We start from the raw sequence: 21760 nt of genomic DNA, 5'->3' as shown, positions 1-21760 counted from the left end.
GAGGCCGGGCTGGGGACGCGGCTCCACAGTGCTGTGAGCGGCCGGGAGGATTTACCGCCGCCGCCGCCGCTGGTGCACCTCCCGCCCGCCCGGGACGCTGCCGCCTCCTTCCCACAATGCACCCCGGCGTCCGGGGGTGCCCTCTCTTCCCTCAGCCTTCCTCCCCCGCCCTGCTTTGAGCCGATCTCTCCGCAGGCGGGCACGCGCAAGGAGGAGCGCCGGGGTGTGGCGAGGCCGAGGCGGAGGCGGGGCCTGGAGCACTGCGGAAGTGCGCATGCGAACAGCCTACCCCGCGAGGAGGGAATTGCGCATGCGGGTCAGTCTCCTGGGACTCTAAAGCTGGGTATTTTCCGGCCGCCGCGTAGATTTGTCGTGCGCGGGTTTCTGCAGCTCTGGGGCGAGCTTGCACGGTACATCATTTCTTCATCTCTCCTCTCTTGCTTAAATTGCCACCATTTAGGCGTCTATTGCGGAAATCGTCATAGACTCTTAAGAGCCGCGGAATTGGGACGTGCTTTGGAGACCGATTTGCCAACTCCCGACGGAGCTGGGTGTACGGGTTGGACGCAGATGTGGTTGTATGGGATTTAATTTTTCCCAGCTTTCCGTGTACTCTTTGGGCCCGTTAACTTCTCATATCTGGCCTCCTCGGCCTCGAGTAGACGCTAAAGGGCGAAAACTAAGGAAGGCTTTACTCCTTCCTCGTGAGGATTCCCGAGAAGAAAGAATAGCGACATGATTACGACTACAACATCATAGAGAGTGGTCCCTGTTTCTTCCCTCACAATTCTGGCCTGTTAACGCTCCTCGTTAGTGCCAAAATGAGTGACCGCTATTTAGAACAAAGGATTAGTATCAAATTTTGCGTGAAATTGAACAAGTCTGCAAGTGAGACCCACCATCTTTTAAAAGAAGCCTATGGGGATGAAGTAATGTCAAGGGCCCGAGTTTTTGACTGGCATAAAAGGTTTAAAGAAGGGCGGGAAGATGTTCGAGACAATGCACGAAGCGGTCGTCCAGTCACCCACAGGACAAATGAAAGCATACAGGTCAGGGACTTGGTTTCTTCAAACAGGCAGTTAACTGTGAGAATGATGGCTGAAGAATTAAATTTAGATAAGGAAACTGTTAGACTCATTCTGAAAGAAAACTTGAACATGAGGAAGGTTTCTGCCAAACTTACATCTGGTCTTATGAAAGATGAGCCTAAACCTGGAAAACTTGACTTTCGGTTTGACCTTTCAAAGGAAACTAGGAAAAATAGCTCATGTTTGAGGAAGAAGGTAGCAAATTCTGAAACATGGAGTCATCTGCAGGGTGAAGCTGGTGGGGAAATGACTCTGCCTTTACCACATCCCAGAATCCATTACCCTGCCAGCCAGCTTCTGCAGGGGTCATCTTCAGCAAGCCTTCCCACCAGAGTTGCTCAGGATTGGTTCACACCATGGTGAAAGAAACCAGAGGCAGCTGAACCTGAGCTAGCCAGCTGCCTGCATATTAGGCCCCTTCATCTGCTGCTCGTCTGCTTTCAGCTTCTCTACCACTCCTCCCCTGCCTGTTGTGGCTCTCTTGCTTATTCTATGCCGGGCTACTACACCTTCTTCCTTGCTCTTCTCCACCATTCTGGAGTGCTTTTGGCTGTTGACTTCTGGTGCTTGCTTGTCCTTGATTTCTTTTGCTTAACACATTTGGATCTCTTTACTGCTCCCACCTCAGCTTGTTATGGTTGTCCTCTTCCTTTGTGTTCATCATTCTGCCTCAGAGGATCATACCAGTGAAAAGTAGGGGTAGGCGCTTTTGGAGTCTCTATCTCTGTACCCAAGGAGACAAGCTCTTCTGGGAGGACCCCCCGGCCCCCCCACAAAAGATGGCCTCCAGTTTCATACTGCTTTGCAGTTAGGGCCTGAGGTATGGTACAGAGGGTAGTGGCATGCTGACATCTTGAGTGATGCTGGACCTAACGGTTGATCCAGTCCAAATGACTCAGTGGGAGCCACCAGAATGCAGGGGTTGGCCACTGATCTCACAGACCTTTCCCTTACAGAAGAACTAGGTTTGTTTCATTCTAGGCCTGTGCTATGAACTCCTACTTATTTGGGTGTCCCCTATACTGGAAGAGAAGGATCTGGCCTTAGAAAATATAAATGGATGACCCAGGCCAAGACTGATGTGTGAGGAGAAAGACCAGGTGAATTAAGTGAGTCTGGGGTCTATTACTGATTGCCACGTGGCATCCTGTTTTTAGTAACTAACACCAATACTGTTAGGTGTGTTTTGAGCACCTGCTGTTTTTAGACCACTGCTGGGCATCAACGATGTGAAATTACGAAATGAGATCACCAAGGGTGAATGGGCTTCATGGAGGAGGTGGTTCTTATACTAGATCCATGAAGAGGGTGAGACAAAGCACTATAAGATTATTGAAAACTTCCCTGGAGGTAGAATAGCATGAGGCTTGAGACCTGTGTCACTAGAAAATGATGGCACTAGTGGCTAAAATAGCAGTCTAAATGGGAAGAGAGAGCCAGGCTTGGTGGCATACACCTGTAGTCCCAGCACTTGGGATACTGAGGCAGGAGGATCTCAAGTTCAAGGCTTGCCTGGGTCACATAGTAAGAACCTCTCACAAAAAAATAAATAAAATGAAATGAAGGGGAAGGTAATGGTATGGCAGACTGAACAATTTGGGATACTCCTCTTCCTCAACCTTATGTCAGTAGTTTACAAATTGCTTCCCATGAGTCTGTGAATAGGTTTATAATAACTTGTCTAATTATCTGATTTTTCCACTGGACCCCAAAAAAGCCGTCTGTACAAGTTCAAACTATCTCTTCTGTTCCTGCCTCTTTGCCAGGATTTATAGAATAGAATTCTTCCCAAGTGGGTTCCAAGTAATACCACATAGACTTTAAACATTTCAGAATGCCTGATAAGGAGCAGGAGAAGGGGGAGGTAAACATTTCACAGCATTGGCCAATATCTGCATTTGACCCAAGGGTTATGGTACATAACAGCTCTTATTTAACAAATTGGGAAGTAAACTACTGATGGATAGAAGCTCAACACTTACTATATCAACACAGTTAACTTCTTTTATCATCTCTACTACTGTCTTCAAAAAAGCATAAGTTCCACACTAATCCCTGTCAGTTTTGGGACACCTTGAAAGCTGGACTTTGTCCCACAAAGAAAAGAGATTGTGTAAGAAAACTCTTAAACCCAGCAGCAACTTTCCACCTACTTAGCAGTTTCAGACATTCTGTTTCACTACTTTGTCTTCCTATATCAGATGAGGTGCTGGTTTCCTTGCAAGCACCTGCCACCAGAGCACTCTACTTCAGGAAAAAAGTCCCCACAGCAACCTGTTGCAGTAGGTGATCAGGAGAGTGAATTCTTAACTTACTACCTTAGAGCATGCTCCAAGTAATTGGTTGAACTACCACTTGAACCCAGGGCAAGGCTTCCCAGAAAATATTTGGTGATAGTAGGATGCTTCAGATTTAGGGGAAGTTAAGTTATTGCCCTAATATCCATTTAGAGCATAGCTGCTCAGAATTACTAAGCCCAAGGCTAGAGCTGAGATCTTAGGAGTACTCTTAAACTGGAGAGTTCTGCTATAACAGTGCTCCTATGTACCATCCATCAAATCACATTATTATTGTTCCAAGTTTTGCCCTGGTCTGCACCTTGCTTCCCAAGCATCTTGAGTTCCTGGTCCTATAGTCTCAGATCAAGCCCCAGCTCACACCTCAGCCTCTTGGGCTTGGCTGTCATTTCTCTCAATTTATTCTCCACCAGTTTGCTGTCCATTCTCTGATTCCAAATGTTTTGTTTTCTGGTTCTGAACCACACCTCCAAGAGCTGCTCTTAGTCCCCATTGGTACGCTGATTATTGAATTACCATTTTGGTCATGGTTTACACCTGCCTCACAACTCTTCTCCCCTCTGATTTTTGGATCTTTCCTAATTCTTGACTTTAGCCATGGTCCCATTAGAGCAAAAATACCCTGCTGTGCTCCAATTTGTCAAGGAAGCAATTTGGTTACATCTGATCCTTAGAGTCATAAAACCTTTTCAGAGCTATAACATCCAAATCCCATTCTCCCAACAAAAGTATTTTCCCTGGCAAGAGACATGCTACCTAAATACAGGAGATCAAGCCTAGCTTTCTGTGGGATGTCAAGAGGAGAGGTGGACATCTGCAAACCTTGACTAGTTCACAAGCTTAACACAGCCAGTGAATCTCTTTCCTCTCAGGCTGATCTTCTGCCCCACATCCACCCTCATTCCCATACTCGTTCAAAGTCCGCGTGGGATGTTATTTGCCACAGCTGAAAGCCTAGGAGGAATAGATAACTCCTATGGTAGATTGTCCCATTGATTTATCAAATCCTTTCCTGTATTCCATCACCCATTTTGTTCCATATTTTCCCCATTAGTAGTAATCAAAAAGAGAAAAAATGTTCACTGAATCTTTAACTTAGAAAAACATGAGGATGGTTCTGTAGTTGTTGAATTCTGCCTCTGAGTATTGAATTTTTTTTTGTTCTTGTTGGTACTGGGGTTTGAACTCAGGGCTTTGCTCTTGCTTAGAGAATTGGGTAATGCATGCCTGTAATCCTAGCATTTGGAAGGCTGAGGCAGAAGAATTCCAAGTTTGAGGTCAGCCTAGGCTAAGTAGGGAGACCCTGTGTCAAAGGGGAAAAGAAAGAAAGAAAGGCTATCATTGAGAAGAATGTGTACCTGGGGCCTACTTTCCAGACCCTTCCTTTCAGATCCATTTCTTAATCAAAATCCACATTTGTGTGCAAATGCCTGGATAAACATGGATGTAATATGACTTGAGGACACTTGGTAAAGGAGTGGAGTATTATTAGGGAACTGTTACACATATTGCTGTTTGCCTGCTATTTGCAGATACCATCACCAGCATGTCTGACTAGGCTCTCATTAGGGTCCCATGTTGCTTAATTTGTAAGAGCCTCCCTTGGCTTCTGAAATGAATGTTGCTCTGCATTCTCTAACTGCTGCTTTAGTTGGATTTTTGTAAGCTTTTACACCCGATCTGAGGCAGTCCTCATGGATTTATGATCTCTAGTCTCTGCCTTATCAGACCATTGCAAATACTGTGCAAGGTACATCACAGTATTATTATTCACAAACAATCTAGTGGGACACTTCAGTACCTCCAAAGGGCCACTTGGGTCTAACGCACAGGTCAGCAGACTTCTATAAAGGATAACCCTAGGCTTTATGGGCCATATGGTCTCTATCACAACTACTCAACATTTTAGCATAAAAGCAGATAGCTAATTTGGAAATAGGAGCATGACTGTATTCCAATCAAACTTTATAAATGGATACTGGAATTTGAATTTTGTTTAATTTTCACAAACTATTTTGACTTTTTCCCAACCATTAAAAATGTAAAAACAAAAACAAATATTCTTAGCTTGTGGGCCACAGAAAAACAGGTGGTGGACCAGATTTGCCCATGGCCCATAGCTTGCCTGCACTTAATCTAGTGTATGTAAAGTGTGTATAAAAATGACGGATGATTGATTGTTTTCCATCAGTAACACTGCCAATGCCAAGGCAATCTGGCAGTACCTCACAAGTTACTATACAGAAATTGTGGAATACTGGAAAGAATCTTTATAAGAGTGAACTAGAGCTGAATGGTTGGCTATTTCATCTTGACCATATTCTGGTTCACAAGTGAATTTTGTGCTGTGTTTGACTAAAAAGTCATATTACACAATCTACTACCTATGTTATTCTAATAAAATATCTTGAAATTTATTTTGGCAATCCTTAAAATGATGCCAAGTTGCAAGCAGCAATATTAAAATGAACTAACGGTAGTTCCAAAAAATGCCTTCACCATGGGCATTTGACTAACTTTATGTTATCATCTATTATAGTGTGTGCTATGGAGGTGACAAAACTCATGAAGTATATTTTGTATACACACACACATGCAACATGTATGCACACCCACGCATACCTTTAGGTGAGTCTGCTTATCTTTTTACTGTCACTTTGTTTAAGCTGATTTTCCAAAGTTGTAACAGAATTTCAGGATTGGACAAAATTTTACAAGGGTGGCTGATTAACTTGTCTGTTTCCCCTGAATAAGGAGTGACTAAACCTTACAGAGGCTGAAAGACCATTTGAAAGATTCCGTGTTAATTCACTGAACAGATGTTTACTGTGTGGCAGTGTGTGCCATGCACTGACCTGTGTGCTAACAGACAGCAATGGACAAAACAGACCCAAGTCCTAGAATTGACAAATCTGAAATCTAATCATATCATTCTTTGCTCTTGCAAGACTGTTCTGTGTGCTCACACTAAGTCATTGTTACCTGTGTACCTGGAAATAGGTATGACCTTTGTTATGTTCCCTCACGCTGTGGTCATGATGCCTCCAACTGCATTAATAATTCCAGGACTGTATGTTCCACTTGTGTTTTATTATCCTTTCCACAGATCTGCATTGGTATAAAAACATACTGGCAGCATTGGAAGTGTAAGTTGGCAATAGTTTTCTGAAAAGGCAATTTGGCGGTATCTATTAGGAGCTTTAAGAGTATTTATGTCCTCTGATCCTCTAATTCCACTTCTGGAAATCTGTCCTAAAGAAACAGTTTAAAATGTGGACCAAATTTATGCTTAATAATCTAAAAGTCCAACCATAGAAAATTGGTTAAGTAAATTACAGTATGACTATACAATAGATTAGTGTGCAGTCATCATGATGAATGTTAATGAAGAGTATTTAACAGAATGGCAAAAATGGTCATAAAATTTGGTGAAAAGAGTGATACAAAATTGTATATATGAATCCAAAAAGTGGTGTTTTTAAATGACTAGAAAATGCATGCTAACTCTGATTTGTTGAATTATGGGTATTTTAAATTTTCCTGATTTTATGCTTTTAAAATATATTTCTACAAACTATTACTGTTTTTATTATCAGTATAAAATAATATCAAAACTTGGCAGTGGAGAGATTGAGGCCAAATCACTGCTTTGGTGATGTGTTGGTGGCAAGAATGAGACAGAAGGGAAAAAGACCTGCCCCAGAGAAGAAGGGATGGGACCAGAATTCCTACAAAAACACCAAAGTGTTTATGAGAAGACACCATGAATGACATGCTACTATTATGTGGTCCTAGGTAGGTAAAAGACAACTTAAGGATCAAGTATATTCTAACAAATGGAAAAGGATAGGAAATTCTCTCCCAGGTAAAATTAACTTCCTTTGGATTTCACTGTCACACAAAGTAAATTCTTAAGATGGATTTTATTACAGTTGATTCTCTAAAGGATCTGTGAGCTTTCCATATAATTTCTTTAGGAATACCTTTCAATGTGCAAGTCTACCTCCTTTTGTACTGGCACACTCAAGCACATGGATGTACACTGGAACATTTGGTGCCCTACATTGAGAATACTACATGCAAATCATTAGTCATCTGAATGTTGTAACTTACAAAATTTAAGATTTGCAAGTGTTATTTTGTTGTCACCTAGAATTACTATACTTACATCTGAAGAGTAATCATGTTGTAGGATTTTAAAGTGACAAATTATGTAGCTAATGCCTACCCATATGAAATTGTTATATGGGGGAAATGGGTATTTAATTGCTACTTTAGTAAAATGATTAACATTAAAATGTTAAATGATCTCCCTGGTGAAAACCTTTCAAGCCTTGAAATGCGTATACAAGGTAAAATCCATGTTTGTAGACATACAGATTTGTCAACCTGGATGAACTCTTCGAGATATAACTGTAAATCTCTGGTCTATAGAAAGAACAAAAGCAAGACTTGAATTTTTGTTCTAACTTCTTAGCTAGCTATGTGACTGGGCAGTTGATTTGTACCCTCTTAGTGCCTCGGTTTACTCATCTATAAGAAGACAATAATATCTATCTCATAGTGTTGTTCATTTTTTTCATTCAACAAATATTTTTGAGTGGTTACATGTGTCTGACACTGTTCCAGACATAGAATATAGCAATAAACAAGAAAAAAATATTTCTTCATATGGGCACACATTTAAGTGAAGGATAGAGATAAAGAGTAAGAGAAAATGAGTCAAAATAAAGTATTACATGTGAGACTTACATTAATATTTTATATATATATGTATATATGCACAAGTCCTGGCATTCAGTAAGAGCTCCAATAGACAGTCTTCCTGACAGCTCCTGGCCTACTCTCCAAGGTGTTAATCAGCAAAAGGCCTGACCCACTATTGCCTTGCATCTCCTGCTAGTTCATAAGGCCCGAGTCTGTTTTTGCTTAAGAAGACAAACAAATTTTTTAGAGGTTAATTGCTTTCTTATTGAATTACATTGTAAAGTTTACATCTACAATTTAATCAGGAAGAAATGTTTTGCCTTTACCTCAAGGACACATTTACTCTAGTGAAATAAAACAGACACAGACAAAAGATCAAGTGCCTATTTTTTTTTTTTAAATGACTGCATGTTTTACCAGGTCCTACTTTTGCTGTTTTGGACCATACTTTTCCTGTTAGAGAACTGACCTGATAAATCAGAACTGAGTCTGATTTATCTTCCCACAGTTTTAAACATTAACTGGAGCTTCTCACAACTTCTATGTACAAAAGAAATACTGAAAACAATATAGGGAACAAAGTGGCAAATGAACCTTTATAGTTATGTTTTGTACTTCCTGTATGACAGATTGATCAAGGTGGTACCTAAATACTGTTATAAATGGCCTTTTCTAGAGTCAGTTGGCAGGAGTCCTTATGTGGGGCTGGATGGCAGGTGTTAGATCCACAAAGACAGATGCATAGTGTCATTGCTTTGTAAGCATAACAAACTAGAAAATTTTTAATGACTGTTTTCTTAAAGAAAAACCCTGTGCCCTGTATCCTGTGCCAGACATTGGCAAACTTAGTAAATTTGCAGTGTTAGAAAGGGACTGGTTAATGCATTATTTATGAGAGATCAGGGCATTGACAAGAAGCCAGGAAAAAGAGGGTTTAACGGTTGTGGCTTGTTAATATTTTTGCTCATGGTAGAAAATTTGGAAAGTTCAGAAATGCTTAAAGAAACACCAGAAGTTCACCCCTAGTGAACATTTCCCAGACCCATCTCTTTGCCTCAGCTTCCTCCTTCAAAAATACCCAGAGGACAATCATTTACTGAATTCCTTCTTTGGGTCTGGCCTGTGCTAGACACAGAGGGCACAACCCTTGCCCTTAGCCAGTGCCCTGCTCTGTGGGATTGGGGGAAGAAGGGTGAGATGTGAAAGATACACCAAGAATGGGCTCCTGAACCTTAGACTCTCAATATTTCCCAGAAGACAGCAATGAGGACCAAGAGTTTGTAAGGAATTTGGAGCAAAAAGTTGGAATGATCACAGTTAGGGTGGTTGTAGAAATGAGAAAGCAGGGTATGAAGAAGCCAAATGCACAGCACAATGGTAATCAGCCAGTTGGCTGGGACATGCTTAGCTCCTCTTCTGTAGAAGGGCCCTATGGCTGTCCACAGGGTTTGGTTTGGAATATTAGTTCTCAAAGCAACTGGGCATTAGGCTGTGGGCCAGTCCCCGTACCTTGCTTTAAGTACCTAATAAGTGAAAATTCAGAATTACAACTCAGAGTAGCTGAGGAAATTGGCCCAGCAAGGTTGAGTGACTTTTTTTGAATCACACATCTAGCTAGTGGCAGAGGAAGGATAATAATGAAGGATCCTGAACCTCAATAAATTCAGGGTTTTTATCTACTATGTAATTGATAATAATTTTCTTTACTAAAATGTTCTTCCCCCTCTCAATACTTATAGGGGATTGAACCCAGGGCCTCGTTTTGCTAGAAAGCACTTGACCCACATCCCCAACCCTTTTGTTTTTTGAGACAGGTTCTTGATAACTTTGCTTGAGCTAGCCTTAAACTTGAAACCGTCCTGTCTCTACCTCCTGAGTAGCCAGGCTTACAGGTGTGCACCACTAGGTCCAGCTAAAGTGCTCATTCCTAACATATCTTTTAAACGTTGTTCACCCTTGAATTTAACAAATGATTTACCAACAGTTCACTTATATACAATTTTAAAGGAACATATTTATAGCATAGAACATGGTGCAGAGGGTTTTTCTGCATTTCCCTGTGGTGTCCAGGTCCCCTGGTCCTTCTCTTCTTCCAGAGGTGTGTATTCATAAGTAAATGTTGGCATTCTGACATTCATTTTTTCCAGATGTTCTTCCCAAGTAATGTGCTATTTTTGTGTTTTTAATATTTCTCATATACATTTTAAAGAACTGGGCACATAAATCTTAATAAAGCTCTCATCTATCTCCTCTGTGCTGTCTCAAATTTCTGAGTGTGTTTATATTCATGACACACTGTCTGAAGTCATGAACGCTCTCCTGTAATTAGGGCTTATATCCCTAAAGCCCAGTCTTGTATTTCTACATGTTTTGAAAATTCTTTACACTTCACTTGTAAATGCCACTATATTGTGCTATGACATTTCCATAGTAACATACATTTCAAACAGGAAAACAGAAAAGTCCGAGGAAAAGAGAAGTTTCAAGTATGGGAGGGAGAGGAGCAAGGAGAGGAGAGGAATAAAGAGAAGGAGATAGTGGAGAGGGAGAGAGGAGCAGAGAGAGAGAGGGGAGGAAAAAAGGGAAGGAAGGAAGGAGAAAGAACAAGGAAGGAAGGAGAAAGAAGAAGGAAGGAAGGAAAGAAAAAGAATGAACAGAAGGAGAGACGATGGGGGCAATGTAAATAATATATAATATAAGACTAATCAGAATTGTCACTACAAATCCCCTCCCCCATAACGAATCTATCCTAATAAAAATTTTGTACTAGAAAAGAAAGAGAAGAAAAAAGAGATGGAGTGAGAGGAATAGGATAAGGGGGTTAAATATTCTAGTCTAAACTGATGTGTCCTAAGAGCAGAATGTCCTGTATGCCCGTGGCAGGGACTGGCTGAATCCACCATGCACCAAGTAACCAGCTTGGAATCATACCTTCATTGGCCCTCATACCCTGGTAGGTCCGTGTCATTCCTTTGCCATTTCTGTTGGTACTTATTCCACCTCTCATCCCACTGTCCTAACGTGCAATGTGATGTTTGCTTTGGAGTTTGCTAAAAACCAGAGACATGGACACCAATTTTTTGAGCTTGCCAGCCACACCCTCTCCCTGGAATTCCTTCCTGCGGCCAGCCCCCTGGTGTACTCCTGCTCTGCCCTCAAGCCTTGGCCTTGCTATTGCTGTTCTTCCCATCTCTCACACCCACTGGTAAAGCAACCACTACCAGTGTCCAATACTCATTTTTTTTTTTTTGGCAGTACTGGGGTTTGAACTCAGGGCCTCCTGCTTGCTAGGGAGGTACTGCTACTTGAGCCACTCTGCCAGCCCCTAGTACACTTTGTTATGTCAAAGAGACTGTAACACTTATTGAACATAATGTTTGCAGAGTGCACTTTCTCCCCTACTATTAGAACTCAAAAACCAACCACATCTGATTCTTTGTATTCCCGGCATCCAGGGTTAATCTTGCCTGGAATTACTCAATAAATGTCTGATGGATGAATGAGAAAAGGAACTTTTAATGTAACTGCTTTTTTATTGTGGTAAAATTCATATAACAAGATTTACCATTTTATCCATTTAAAATACACATTTTAATGGCATTTAATATATCCACAATGTCACACAACCATCTACAAAATGTAATTCCGGAATGCTTTCATTAGGAGACATCATGCCCATCAGGCAGTCACTACCGACCTCTGGCAACCATTTATCAACTTTCTCTATTGTTTTGCCTATGGTGGAAGTTTCATATAAATGGAAGTATAACAACATGTGGCCTTTTGTGTTTGGCTTCTTTCATTTGAGGTGATGTTTTCAAAATTCATCCATATTGCAGTATGTGCCAATACTTCATCCCTGCCGGGCTCCAGGGGTTCACACCTGTGATCCAAGCTACTCAGGAGGCAGGGATCAAGTGAACCACAGTTCAAAGCCAGCCTGGGCAAATAGTTCGCAAAACCCACCTCTAAAAAGCCCATCACAAATAAAAAGGGTTGCTGGAGTGGCTCAAGGTTTAAGCCCTGAGGCTCAAGTGCTAGTACTGAAAAAAAAAAATTCATCCTTTTTAAGGGTGAATAATACTGAATTTTGTTTATTCCATGATATACCATATTTTGTTTACTCATTCATCCATTGAATGATATTTTGAATTGTTTCCATTTTTGATTATTGTGAAGAGTGCTGCTATGAACATATATGTACAAGTTTTGTTTGCATTTCTTATACCTAACAGTGGAATTGCTTGATCATATGGTAACCATATTGAGGAAGTTCCAGACTATTTTTCACAGCAACTGCACCATCTTACATTCCTACCAGTGATGTATGAGGTGAAAGTTCCAGTTTCTCCATATTCTCCCAACACTTGTTATTTTCCTTTATTTCTATTTATTGATTTATTTTGGGGGGAAGTGGGGTTTGAACTCAGGACTTTGAGTGGAACTGCTTAACCCACACCTTCAGCCCATTTTAGTCTGGTTATTTTGGATATGGGGTCTCACGAACTATTTGGGCTGGCCTTGAACCATGACCCTCCAACGTCAGCCTCCTAAGTAGCTAGGATTACGTAAAGGCATGAGTCACCAGTTCCTGGCTATTTTCCTTTATTTTCATTATACCCATCCTAGTGAATGTGAAGTGAGAGCTCCTTGTCTTTTGATTTGCCTTTCTCTAATGACTAGTGATGGTCAGCATCTTTTCATGTGCTTATTGGTCATGGGTATATCTTCTTTGGAGAATATTCTATTCTTGTTGAACTCTAAGAGGGTTTTTTGTTGTTCTTTGTTTGTTTTTTAAACTCAGGGCCTCACATTTGTTAGGCCATGTGAGCTATGCCCCCAGCCCTTTCTGCTTTAGTTCTTGTTTTTCAGATAGGCTCTTATGGTTTTGCTGAGCTGGCTTTGCATGGTGATCCTCCTATGTCCATCCCCTGAGTAGTTGGGATTATAGACATGTACCAGCATTCTCAGCCTGTAGCAATTCTTTATATATTCTGCTTATGAAACTTACTACATCATTCACAAATAATTTCTCTCATTTTGTGAATTTTCTCACTTTCTTGATAATGTCCTTTGAGGCAAAAAAGTTTTTAATTTTAATGAAGTCCAAGAATTCTATAGTTTTAACTCTTAGATTTAGGTCTTTGATCCCTTTTGAATTTTTCTGTATATGGTGTGAGCTAAGTGTCCAACTTTGTTCTTTTTGCATGTACAAATCCAGTAGCCAAAACACCACTTGTTGAAAAACCTATTCTATCTCCATTGTGGCATTTACTTTTGAAATATATTTTTAAATTATAAATGGACAGGTTTATTTTTCTTTCTGTAAAGATTTTGTTCCACTGTCTTTTGGCTTGCATTGTTTCTGATGAAATGTCTATATGATATTTATCTTTGTTTTTCTATAATTAGGCTACTTGAACTTACTCCACTGCTAATGATGTTCTATTCAATTTTGTCTGTCTGTCCTCCTTTTTTTGTGTGTGTGGTCCTGGGTCTTGAACCTAGGGCCTTGCACCTGCTGGGCAAGTGCTCTACCAGTTGAGTTATGTCCCCAGCCATGTCTTCTTTTTTTTTTTTTTATCACTTGGTATAACTTCTATTAGTGTATCTCCAAGTTCACTAATCTTTTACTCTGAATGTCTAATCTATTTTTATTCTATTTTATATATTTTTTCATCTCAAATACTGTAGTTTCCATTTCTAGAATTTTGAATGAAATTTAGTCTAAATTTTTAATTTTAGAATAATTTTAAATTTACAGAAAAGTTGCAAAGGTAGTATAGCTCAGAGATAGAACATATGAAGGCCCTCCTGGGTTCAATCCCCACCACACACAAAAAAAGTTAATACAGAGCATTCCTATAACCCCTCATCCAGTTCAGGAATCATAACAATATGTGGCCTTTTATGTCTGGCACTCTACAGAGAAAATCCACAAGGCTTGGCACCAGGGCAGGGGGACTTTCAAAGCTGAGAAACTTAAGTGTGGAAGCACAAAGAAAAAACCCTAGTGGTTGTATTGTTCAAATCTTATATAGTCTTAATATTTTGTCAACTTACTCTATCAGTTACCTAGGGAAGTATGTTAAAATCCCCCACTATGTGTATATATGTGTGTATATGTATGTGTAATGAGTGTGTATGTGTTAATTTACACACAGATCCTGTTGGTTCTTTTTCTCTGGAGAATCCTAATATAGCCAATATATATATGTGCATGCACACACACACACACATATATTCATATATATATTTTCTTAGTGTATAATAATTGTACAAAATGGGTTCCACGTGACATTTTCATAAACACACATAATGTACTTTGATCATATTTACTCCCTATTACTCTTCTTTATTCCCTCCACCAGTCATGATAGTTACCATAATAACTTCCTATCATTCCCCTATTAAACTCTTTTGGAACTTCTATTAGACATATGCCTGACTTTCTGGGGATTGAGATGTGGACATTTTTGAAGGATCATTATTATTATTTTCTATTGTGCTGGGTAGGGATACACTGTGGCATTTACAAAAGTTCTTACAATATATCAGATATATCATAGTTGAATTCACTCCTTCCATCCTTCTCCTTTATCTTCCCCTCCTCCCATTCCTGGAATAGTTTCAACAGGTCTCATTTTTCCATTTATGTATATGTGCACACATGTACTTGCACTGTATTCACCCTTCTACACCATTTCCTAACATTCCCCTCCACTTATCCTACCTCCTCCCCCCTGTAATCTTCATATATACTAACCTCTTTTTTTTTGTATTTTCTTTTTATATATATACTAATCTCTTATTCGGTTTTTTTTTTTACTCCATTTCAAGTGATTTCCTTAAATATTTCTGTATTTCTTCTAAGTTAAGAAGAAAGAACTTCTTTTTTTTTTTTTCTTTTGTGGTACTGGATTAAACCCAGGGCCTCACTCATGCTAGGCAAGTGCTCTACCACTTAAGCCACACACCCCAGCTCTTTTGGTTTGTATATTTGAGATAGGGTCTGTCTAACTTTACCCAGGCTGGCCTTGAACTTGTAATTCTCTTGCCTCTGCCTCCTGTGTAGCTGGGATTACAGGAGTGTGCCACTACACCTAACTTTTACAAATTTCTCAACTCTTCCCCCCCATACTATTGTGCTCCTTTAAGTGCCTTCCATTCCTTCTCTTACCTAATCATCTTTATTTTGTAGTCTCTTTTAAATGTTTCTGTTTTACTCATCGCCTCTCTGGTCTATTTGTCTACATTCCATGTTGGTCATTTCTTTCCCCTGTGGTTTCTTACTCTGTGAGCATCCTTAGGAGGGTTTTTTTTTTTCCTGGCAGACTTATTAAGCATCCCTTCAGAGCTCTTTTGAATTGTTTCTATCTAAATCTCAGAATTTTAATGGGTCTTGCTTCAGCCTAATTTATGAATTTTACTATCTGGAACAATTTTTATGCCAATTTATCTTGATGGATACTTGCACATGGAAATAGAATAAATTCAAACACCCTCATCTATAAGTAGCAGAGAGGATTTTCTGTTTTTCCCAAGTGCCATTGATTTTTTTCCACCTAAGTCCTCTTTAGACAATAAGCTTCCTTCTAGCTTCTCTAACCCTAGAGTACAATTTTTTTTTCCAGTCTCCTTTTCAAGGAAGAGGCAGAGCTTCCAATTTAAGGCTTTATCTCAACTCCAACTTCCTCACCTGTCAGGGACTGAAGCTCCATCTACTCTTCAGGTCACAGTGGAACCCAAGCCCACAGTTCGGGATCTCTGTCTAAGTTTGTGGGTTGTGTAGACACATCATCTCTACCCAATTCTGGCTTCAGGTTCCTTTCTTATTTCTGATAGCTAGAGATTTTTTTTAAATGTTTAAAATTTTGACAATAAAAACCCAACATTTATGTCATAGTTCATCTGGCATCTGTCTCCCTCCAGCAGAGGTGGGATGGGACACTCATCTACATTAGTACAATTGACCATGTTTTTAGAAGTTGCCAAATCAGAAATAGTAATTCCATCCCATAGACATTTATTACTTCCTATATTAGGCTTCTCCAGAGAAACAGAAGCAATAAGATATTTGTATTTATAGATAGAGAAGTTATTGTAAGGGATTGACTCGTGTGATTTTTTTTTTTATAGTACTGGAGTTTGAACTCAGGGCCTACACCTTGAGCCGCTCACCAACCATTTTTTTTTTTTTTTTTTGTGATGGTATTTTTTGAGCCAGGATCTCGTGAACTATTTGCCTGGGCTGGCTTTGAACCTTGATCCTTCTGATCTCTGCCTCCTGAATAGCTAGCATTACAGGTATGAGCCACTGGCACCCGGCTGTCACATTATTGAAGTGAAGTCCCTCAATATGCCATCTGCAGGCTGGAACAGGAAACTAGTTAGTTCTACTCCAAGATTGAAGTCTTGAGAACCAAGAGAGCCAGTGTACAAGGACAGAAGACGATGGATGCTCCTGCTGGAGAAAAGAGAACAAATTTGTTCTTCTTTCACCATTTTGTCCCTCAATGGATTGAATGATGCCTACCCTCTGAGAAAAACAGGCCAAGACAGGAATGAAAGAAAAGAAGGAAGAAAGGAAGGAGGAAAAGAGGACACAAGCCTTTGTGCAAAATATATACATTATAAAATCCTTCTTTCTTTTGCAATCAAAAGGAAACTTGATTTAAAAAAAGGTTGCCTTGTTTGCAGAGCTGTAAGGATCAAATAACAAAAGGGACCCTTTTAACTCTGAAACAAAGCAACTTTTGGGAGGCTCTGCCCCTATTCTCGGGATGCCACTACTGCCTAGAACCCCTGTGGGACTTGCTTTCACAAGTTGGGAAGACTTCAATCTCATCACTATAAAATTACCCTTCGATTCTGACCCTAACCCACCACAGTGCCTCATCACACTTATGAGTTCCAAGTGACTTCTGCCAAATACCAAAAAGCATTCCCCAAAGACACACATGTATTGCAACTTAGACGCAAAGAATGTGTGGTCTGCTTACAGCCAATTTTCAAAGAAAAATTATAGAAATACTTAAAAGCGCTGAAGTACTGTTCAAATAAATATATCCTCTTGGGCCTAAGTCCTGGAAGAAGATGACACTAAGTTTGGTTGTATAATCTTTGCCATATTTAAGAAAAATCAGGGGCTGGTGGAATGGCTCAAATGGTAGAGTGCCTGCCTAGCAAGCATGAGTTCAAATCCCAGTATTACCAAAAAAAGAAAAGAAAAGAAAAATCACCTTTAAGGGGAACTGTAAAAAGAACACCGGACTTGGTAAAGGTACAAATGGGATAACGATGTTTGCCAGGATCCTATGAGATGGGCATTCTCTCTCACTGGTGAAATTATAAATTGGGTTTGCTTTCTCAGACAAGTTTGGCAGTGAGTATCACGAACCTTCAGCATTTAAACCAGTTGACCTAGGAACTCCATTTCTAGATATCTTTCTTAGGAAAGATACAGAGATACATATACAGCTATCCATTGCAAATATTATTTGTAAAAATGGTGAAAAGAATTCAAATGTCCCAAAATGGGGAAAATGAGGTAAATCATGGTATACACACTAAATAAAATAATGTAGCCATTTAAAATATTTTAAAAATTATCTATGATATTTGAAGATGTATGTTTGAATAAGTGATAAAATCACACTATAAAACTGAATGCATAGTCTCATTTTTACTTTCTATGTTTAAAAAAAAGTTCAAGATTTACCCAAAATGTTAAGAGTGGTTTTATTTGGGTGATGAAAATATAGGTGACTTAAATTTTTTATTATACTTTTATATGTACAATTTTTATTGTATGTAAATATTACCTTTTATAATTAGAAAATTATGCATAATGAACATTAAAAACAATTTTTAAGAATGAAAAAAATTTTGCATTACTGGAAGAGAAGAGATCTTCTCCCAAATAGCTTATGTTTTAATGGAGTAAACGAGACATGCAGACAAATAAGTTCATTATCAAACAATAATGCAATAATGGTGGCTTTGCCAAGTGTGGAGGGAAGGATCAGCTCTGCCTGGGAGAGTTGTAGTTTGGTGAAAAGAAGTAAAATTTTTGAAGGGTCTCAAAGGATGAATAGGAGTTCTCCAGGGCTTTGTAAATTGTTAAACACTATGTAAGTTAGTCTTTGGCCTTTATTACTATCAAGACTTACCTCATATAAAGCTCTCTTTCTTCTCTCTTTCCCATGTTCCCCAAAGCCCAGGATCCCTGGGACAGGAAGCAGCCGCAGTTAAACAGTCACACATCAGTGCTCCAGCAAGTGAACTGAGGTGCATCCAACTAAGGAGCAGATCCAGGAGCAGAGGACATAAAATGATCTGGGAGCACAGCCAGGAAGGTGCTGGTGGGTAAACAGTCCCCCCTATTTGCCACCCTGTGGTAGGCTGGCTTTGCTTGGGGCCTCCACCCTGACTCCCCCTGGGGGATGGTAAAACCTGAGAATGATGATCATACACCCGTCTGTGATTTACATTGGCAGGAAATGATGTGTCAGATGTCTAACAGCCTCCAGACAGGGCGGAGTAGAAAGAAGGGTGTGAATGAGGGAACTGGGAAGGGTGGCCAGAGATGATCTGTTATGGAGAAGTTCTTGGAAGCTCAAGATTACAAGTTGGTTTTTTTTTTCTTTTTTCGTGTGTGTGTGTGTGTGTGTGTGTGTGTGTGTGTGTGTGAGAGAGAGAGAGAGAGAGAGATACTGAGGTTTGAACGCAGGGCCTCTCAGGCTCACTTGATAGGCAAGTGCTCTACCAGTTGAGTCACACCTCTAGCCCTTTTTGCTTTAGTTACTTTTTAGTTATTTTTCAGGTAGGGTCTCATGTTTTTTGACCCAGCTAGCTGGAAAATGATCCTGGCTACTTACACCTCCCACATAGTTGGGATGACAGATATGCCCAGCTTTTTTGTTGAGGAGTCTCACTAACTTTTTGCCTAGGCTGGCCTTGAACTGCAATCATCCTGATCTCTGCCTCTCCAGTAGCTTGAATTACAGGCATAAGTCACTGTGCCCAACCTTAAAATTGGAAGGGATTTAAAAGTTTTCTGATTTAATTCTCCAGATCTCTTCCCCAATATCCCCATCAACACTGTCTTGCTGTCTACAGGGTACAGCTCAGAGGCCATCACTTCCATTATCTCCTATTTCCTCTGGCCTGTCTTTTGGGCATTCCTTATTGCTTAATTTTATGGAAAATAAAATTAATATAATATATTATATTATATTATAAAGTCAAGAAGGAGCCAATAACCTCACCACCTTCCAGTAGGCCTACCTCCTAAATATTCTGCCGCCTCACAAAACTACCACACCTAGGGACTAAAACTTGTAGCACAGGAAGCTCAGGGCCAAATCACATTCAAACCATAGCATTGTGCATGGGATACCTTCTTTATCTGCAAATGAAAACCTTCTCTTATGTCAGGACCGAGTTCAAGCATTGCCTCTTCAGGAAAATCTTATCCAAGTCTTCCTGGGTACATGCGACCATTGTCTCCTTTCCTGCCTGATAACTCTGAGTTATCAGAGTTAACACTGACTTGTGTTAGTGCACTTGTAATGCTTTGCCATTCTTTTTTGTTTTATTTACTTGCCTTTTAGACAGGATCTCACTATGTAGCTCAGGTTGGCCTCAAACTCATGATCCTCCTGCCTTAGCCTCCTAAGTGCTGTGAGTACAGATGTGCACCAACCATCGCACCCAGCTTGCTTTGCCATTATTATACCAGATCACTGCTACTCCCTAATAGACATCAGCCTCATCGAAGCAAGGACCCAGCTTTCTATGTAAATCTCCAATGGTTAGCACAGAGCAGGCTCTGTGATCAATAACCATTTATTTCTGGAATATATGAACTCTCGTGCATCACGCTTCTCAGCATCTTGCTAGTGATACTTATTCAGACTTGGCAACATCTATTGATCAGTGCCAGGCCTTGTGCTAGGTACTTTCTAGCCTCCTAGCCCTTAAAGGGCTCACAACTGCCATGTGCAGGAAGAATTATTATCCTGTCCTAGTTAAAATCAAAGCTAACATTTGTACCCAAGTTCTGTGTTTTTTTGTTGTTATTGTTGTTTGTTTGTTTTGTTTTTTCTTTTTTGCAGTACAGGAATACAGGAATTCAGGGCCTCTCAGTTGCTAGGAAGTATTTTACCACTTGAGCCATGCCCCCAGTTCTTTTAGTTTTTCAGATAAGGTCTCACACTTTTGCCAGGACCCATCTGGGACTATGACCCTCCTATCTCCACCTCCCAAGTGGCTGGAACCAAAGGCGTGTGCCACCCCTTTCAGCTTGTTTTTGAGAGAGGGTCTTGATAACTTTGTCTTAGCAGGCTTTAAACCTTGACCATCCTCTTTGACCACTGAGGGGCTGGGATTAAAGGCTTGTATCACCATATTCAGTCCACGTCCTCTTGATGCCAAATCCCAATGCTTCATCTTCTAGGTGATGTCACCTGCCACACATTAATTCACCTGTGGACCCATCCCCTCCTACATAACAATTCCCCTGAGGGAAGGCTCTGTACTCAAATGTATTCAGTATTCCCTATGGCATCAAAACAGTACCTTATATTCAGTGCACATTCAATACATGTGTCTTTAATCCCCAAGGGTTAGAAAAGAAAGAATGAATATGTGAACAATGCTTCTGATATCAGTTCATATCATTCATGGTAATGGGCTGGAGGGAAAGAGCTTCTGAAGTGGAGCCTTCCCAGATACCCCTAGGCGTCTTCTCCAGGAGGGTCTAGAGAAAGCTGATGTTCTCTCTGTGCTAAAGCACTCATTTTTTAGAAATCACACCTTTTGCTTAGCTGCATATCTCTGGACAAACAGGCAGGCGGGGCAGAAGGGAGCATGCTTCGCTTCCAACGTGTTGGGAAAATGAGGTTAGGTTTCGATTCAGATAGTTATTTGTGTTTTCTGGGTCTACATGGTCAATAAATTTTCAACGAGCAGTGATTCTGTTCCTCATCTTTCATTGCTTTATGGGTCTTCAGGGAATGAAAGCATAACATCCTGCTTTCCCATAAGTTCTCTGGCCGCTACCCTGGCACCAATTAAAGACATGTCTATGCAATTAATCAAAACCAATTTGGAAGCCCTCTGGCGCTGCTCCTCTGATGTGCTGCCTGTTCCACATACAGTAGTTCCTCAGCTGCAGTGATGGAGCCAGGCACATAGGGGCTTTTGATGAACTGGCTGTGCTGGCCCAAGTGTTAACTATGTCATCTGACATGACTAATGAGGCTCCGGACTTGATCCGCGAGCAGAGCAGCCCTACCGTCTAGAGGAGGCTCAGTTTCCACAACCAGCCTGAGAAGAGGCTGCAGTGTTCAGGATCCACTCTCCATCATGTCAGCTGGAGTCCTGGAGGCCTCTAGTGTTGGAGCTGGGAGTTGTCCATGGGGAGGGTGATGGAAATTGTGGGCTAGCATGAACGTGACCCAATTTAAACTTATAGCTCAGCCTCCTCATTTTATAAACATGAAAACCAAAAAAGTGTGGGGCTTGCCAAAGACCTTTGCTTTGGAGAGAGAAATAAGGCAGACGGATGGTTTCTGTCCTTGAGGAGCTAAACTTCTTAGTGGAGCCTATAAGACCGTAACAACCAGGGCCTGAGACAAGTCTGCCTTATCAAGGTTTAAACCA

At 40.5% G+C, this 21760-nt stretch overlaps 2 protein-coding genes across 11 annotated transcripts in view; both read left to right on the top strand.

The window, feature by feature from the left end:
- The first annotated feature begins 22 nt into the window (after positions 1-22).
- Positions 23-21275, top strand: Gvqw3 (GVQW motif containing 3). Its single transcript, XM_020167026.2, has 3 exons — positions 23-1283; positions 10191-10196; positions 21042-21275. Exons 1-3 carry the CDS (start codon positions 822-824, stop codon positions 21273-21275), a joined length of 702 nt encoding a protein of 233 aa, XP_020022615.2. The 5' UTR covers positions 23-821.
- The window catches only part of Emsy (EMSY transcriptional repressor, BRCA2 interacting), a 124327-nt gene continuing 104019 nt past the window's right edge, over positions 1453-21760 (top strand). For all 10 annotated transcript variants that reach the window (XM_074082604.1, XM_074082595.1, XM_074082577.1 and 7 more), the window contains exons 1-2: positions 1453-7180; positions 18311-18456. The gene's annotated coding sequence lies outside the window, so the exon portion shown is untranslated. The remainder of the gene's footprint in view (positions 7181-18310; positions 18457-21760) is intronic.

The sequence above is a fragment of the Castor canadensis genome, chromosome 1 (genome assembly GCF_047511655.1).
Source record: "Castor canadensis chromosome 1, mCasCan1.hap1v2, whole genome shotgun sequence".
Lineage (NCBI taxonomy): Eukaryota > Metazoa > Chordata > Mammalia > Rodentia > Castoridae > Castor > Castor canadensis.
The sequence above is the reverse complement of the archived record's forward strand: the minus strand, read 5'-3'. Positions and strand labels throughout refer to the sequence as shown.

Excerpts from the sequence above, each read along its gene's own strand:
- Gvqw3 (XM_020167026.2), top strand. The coding sequence starts at position 822 with ATGAGTGACCGCTATTTAGAACAAAGGATTAGTATCAAATTTTGCGTG.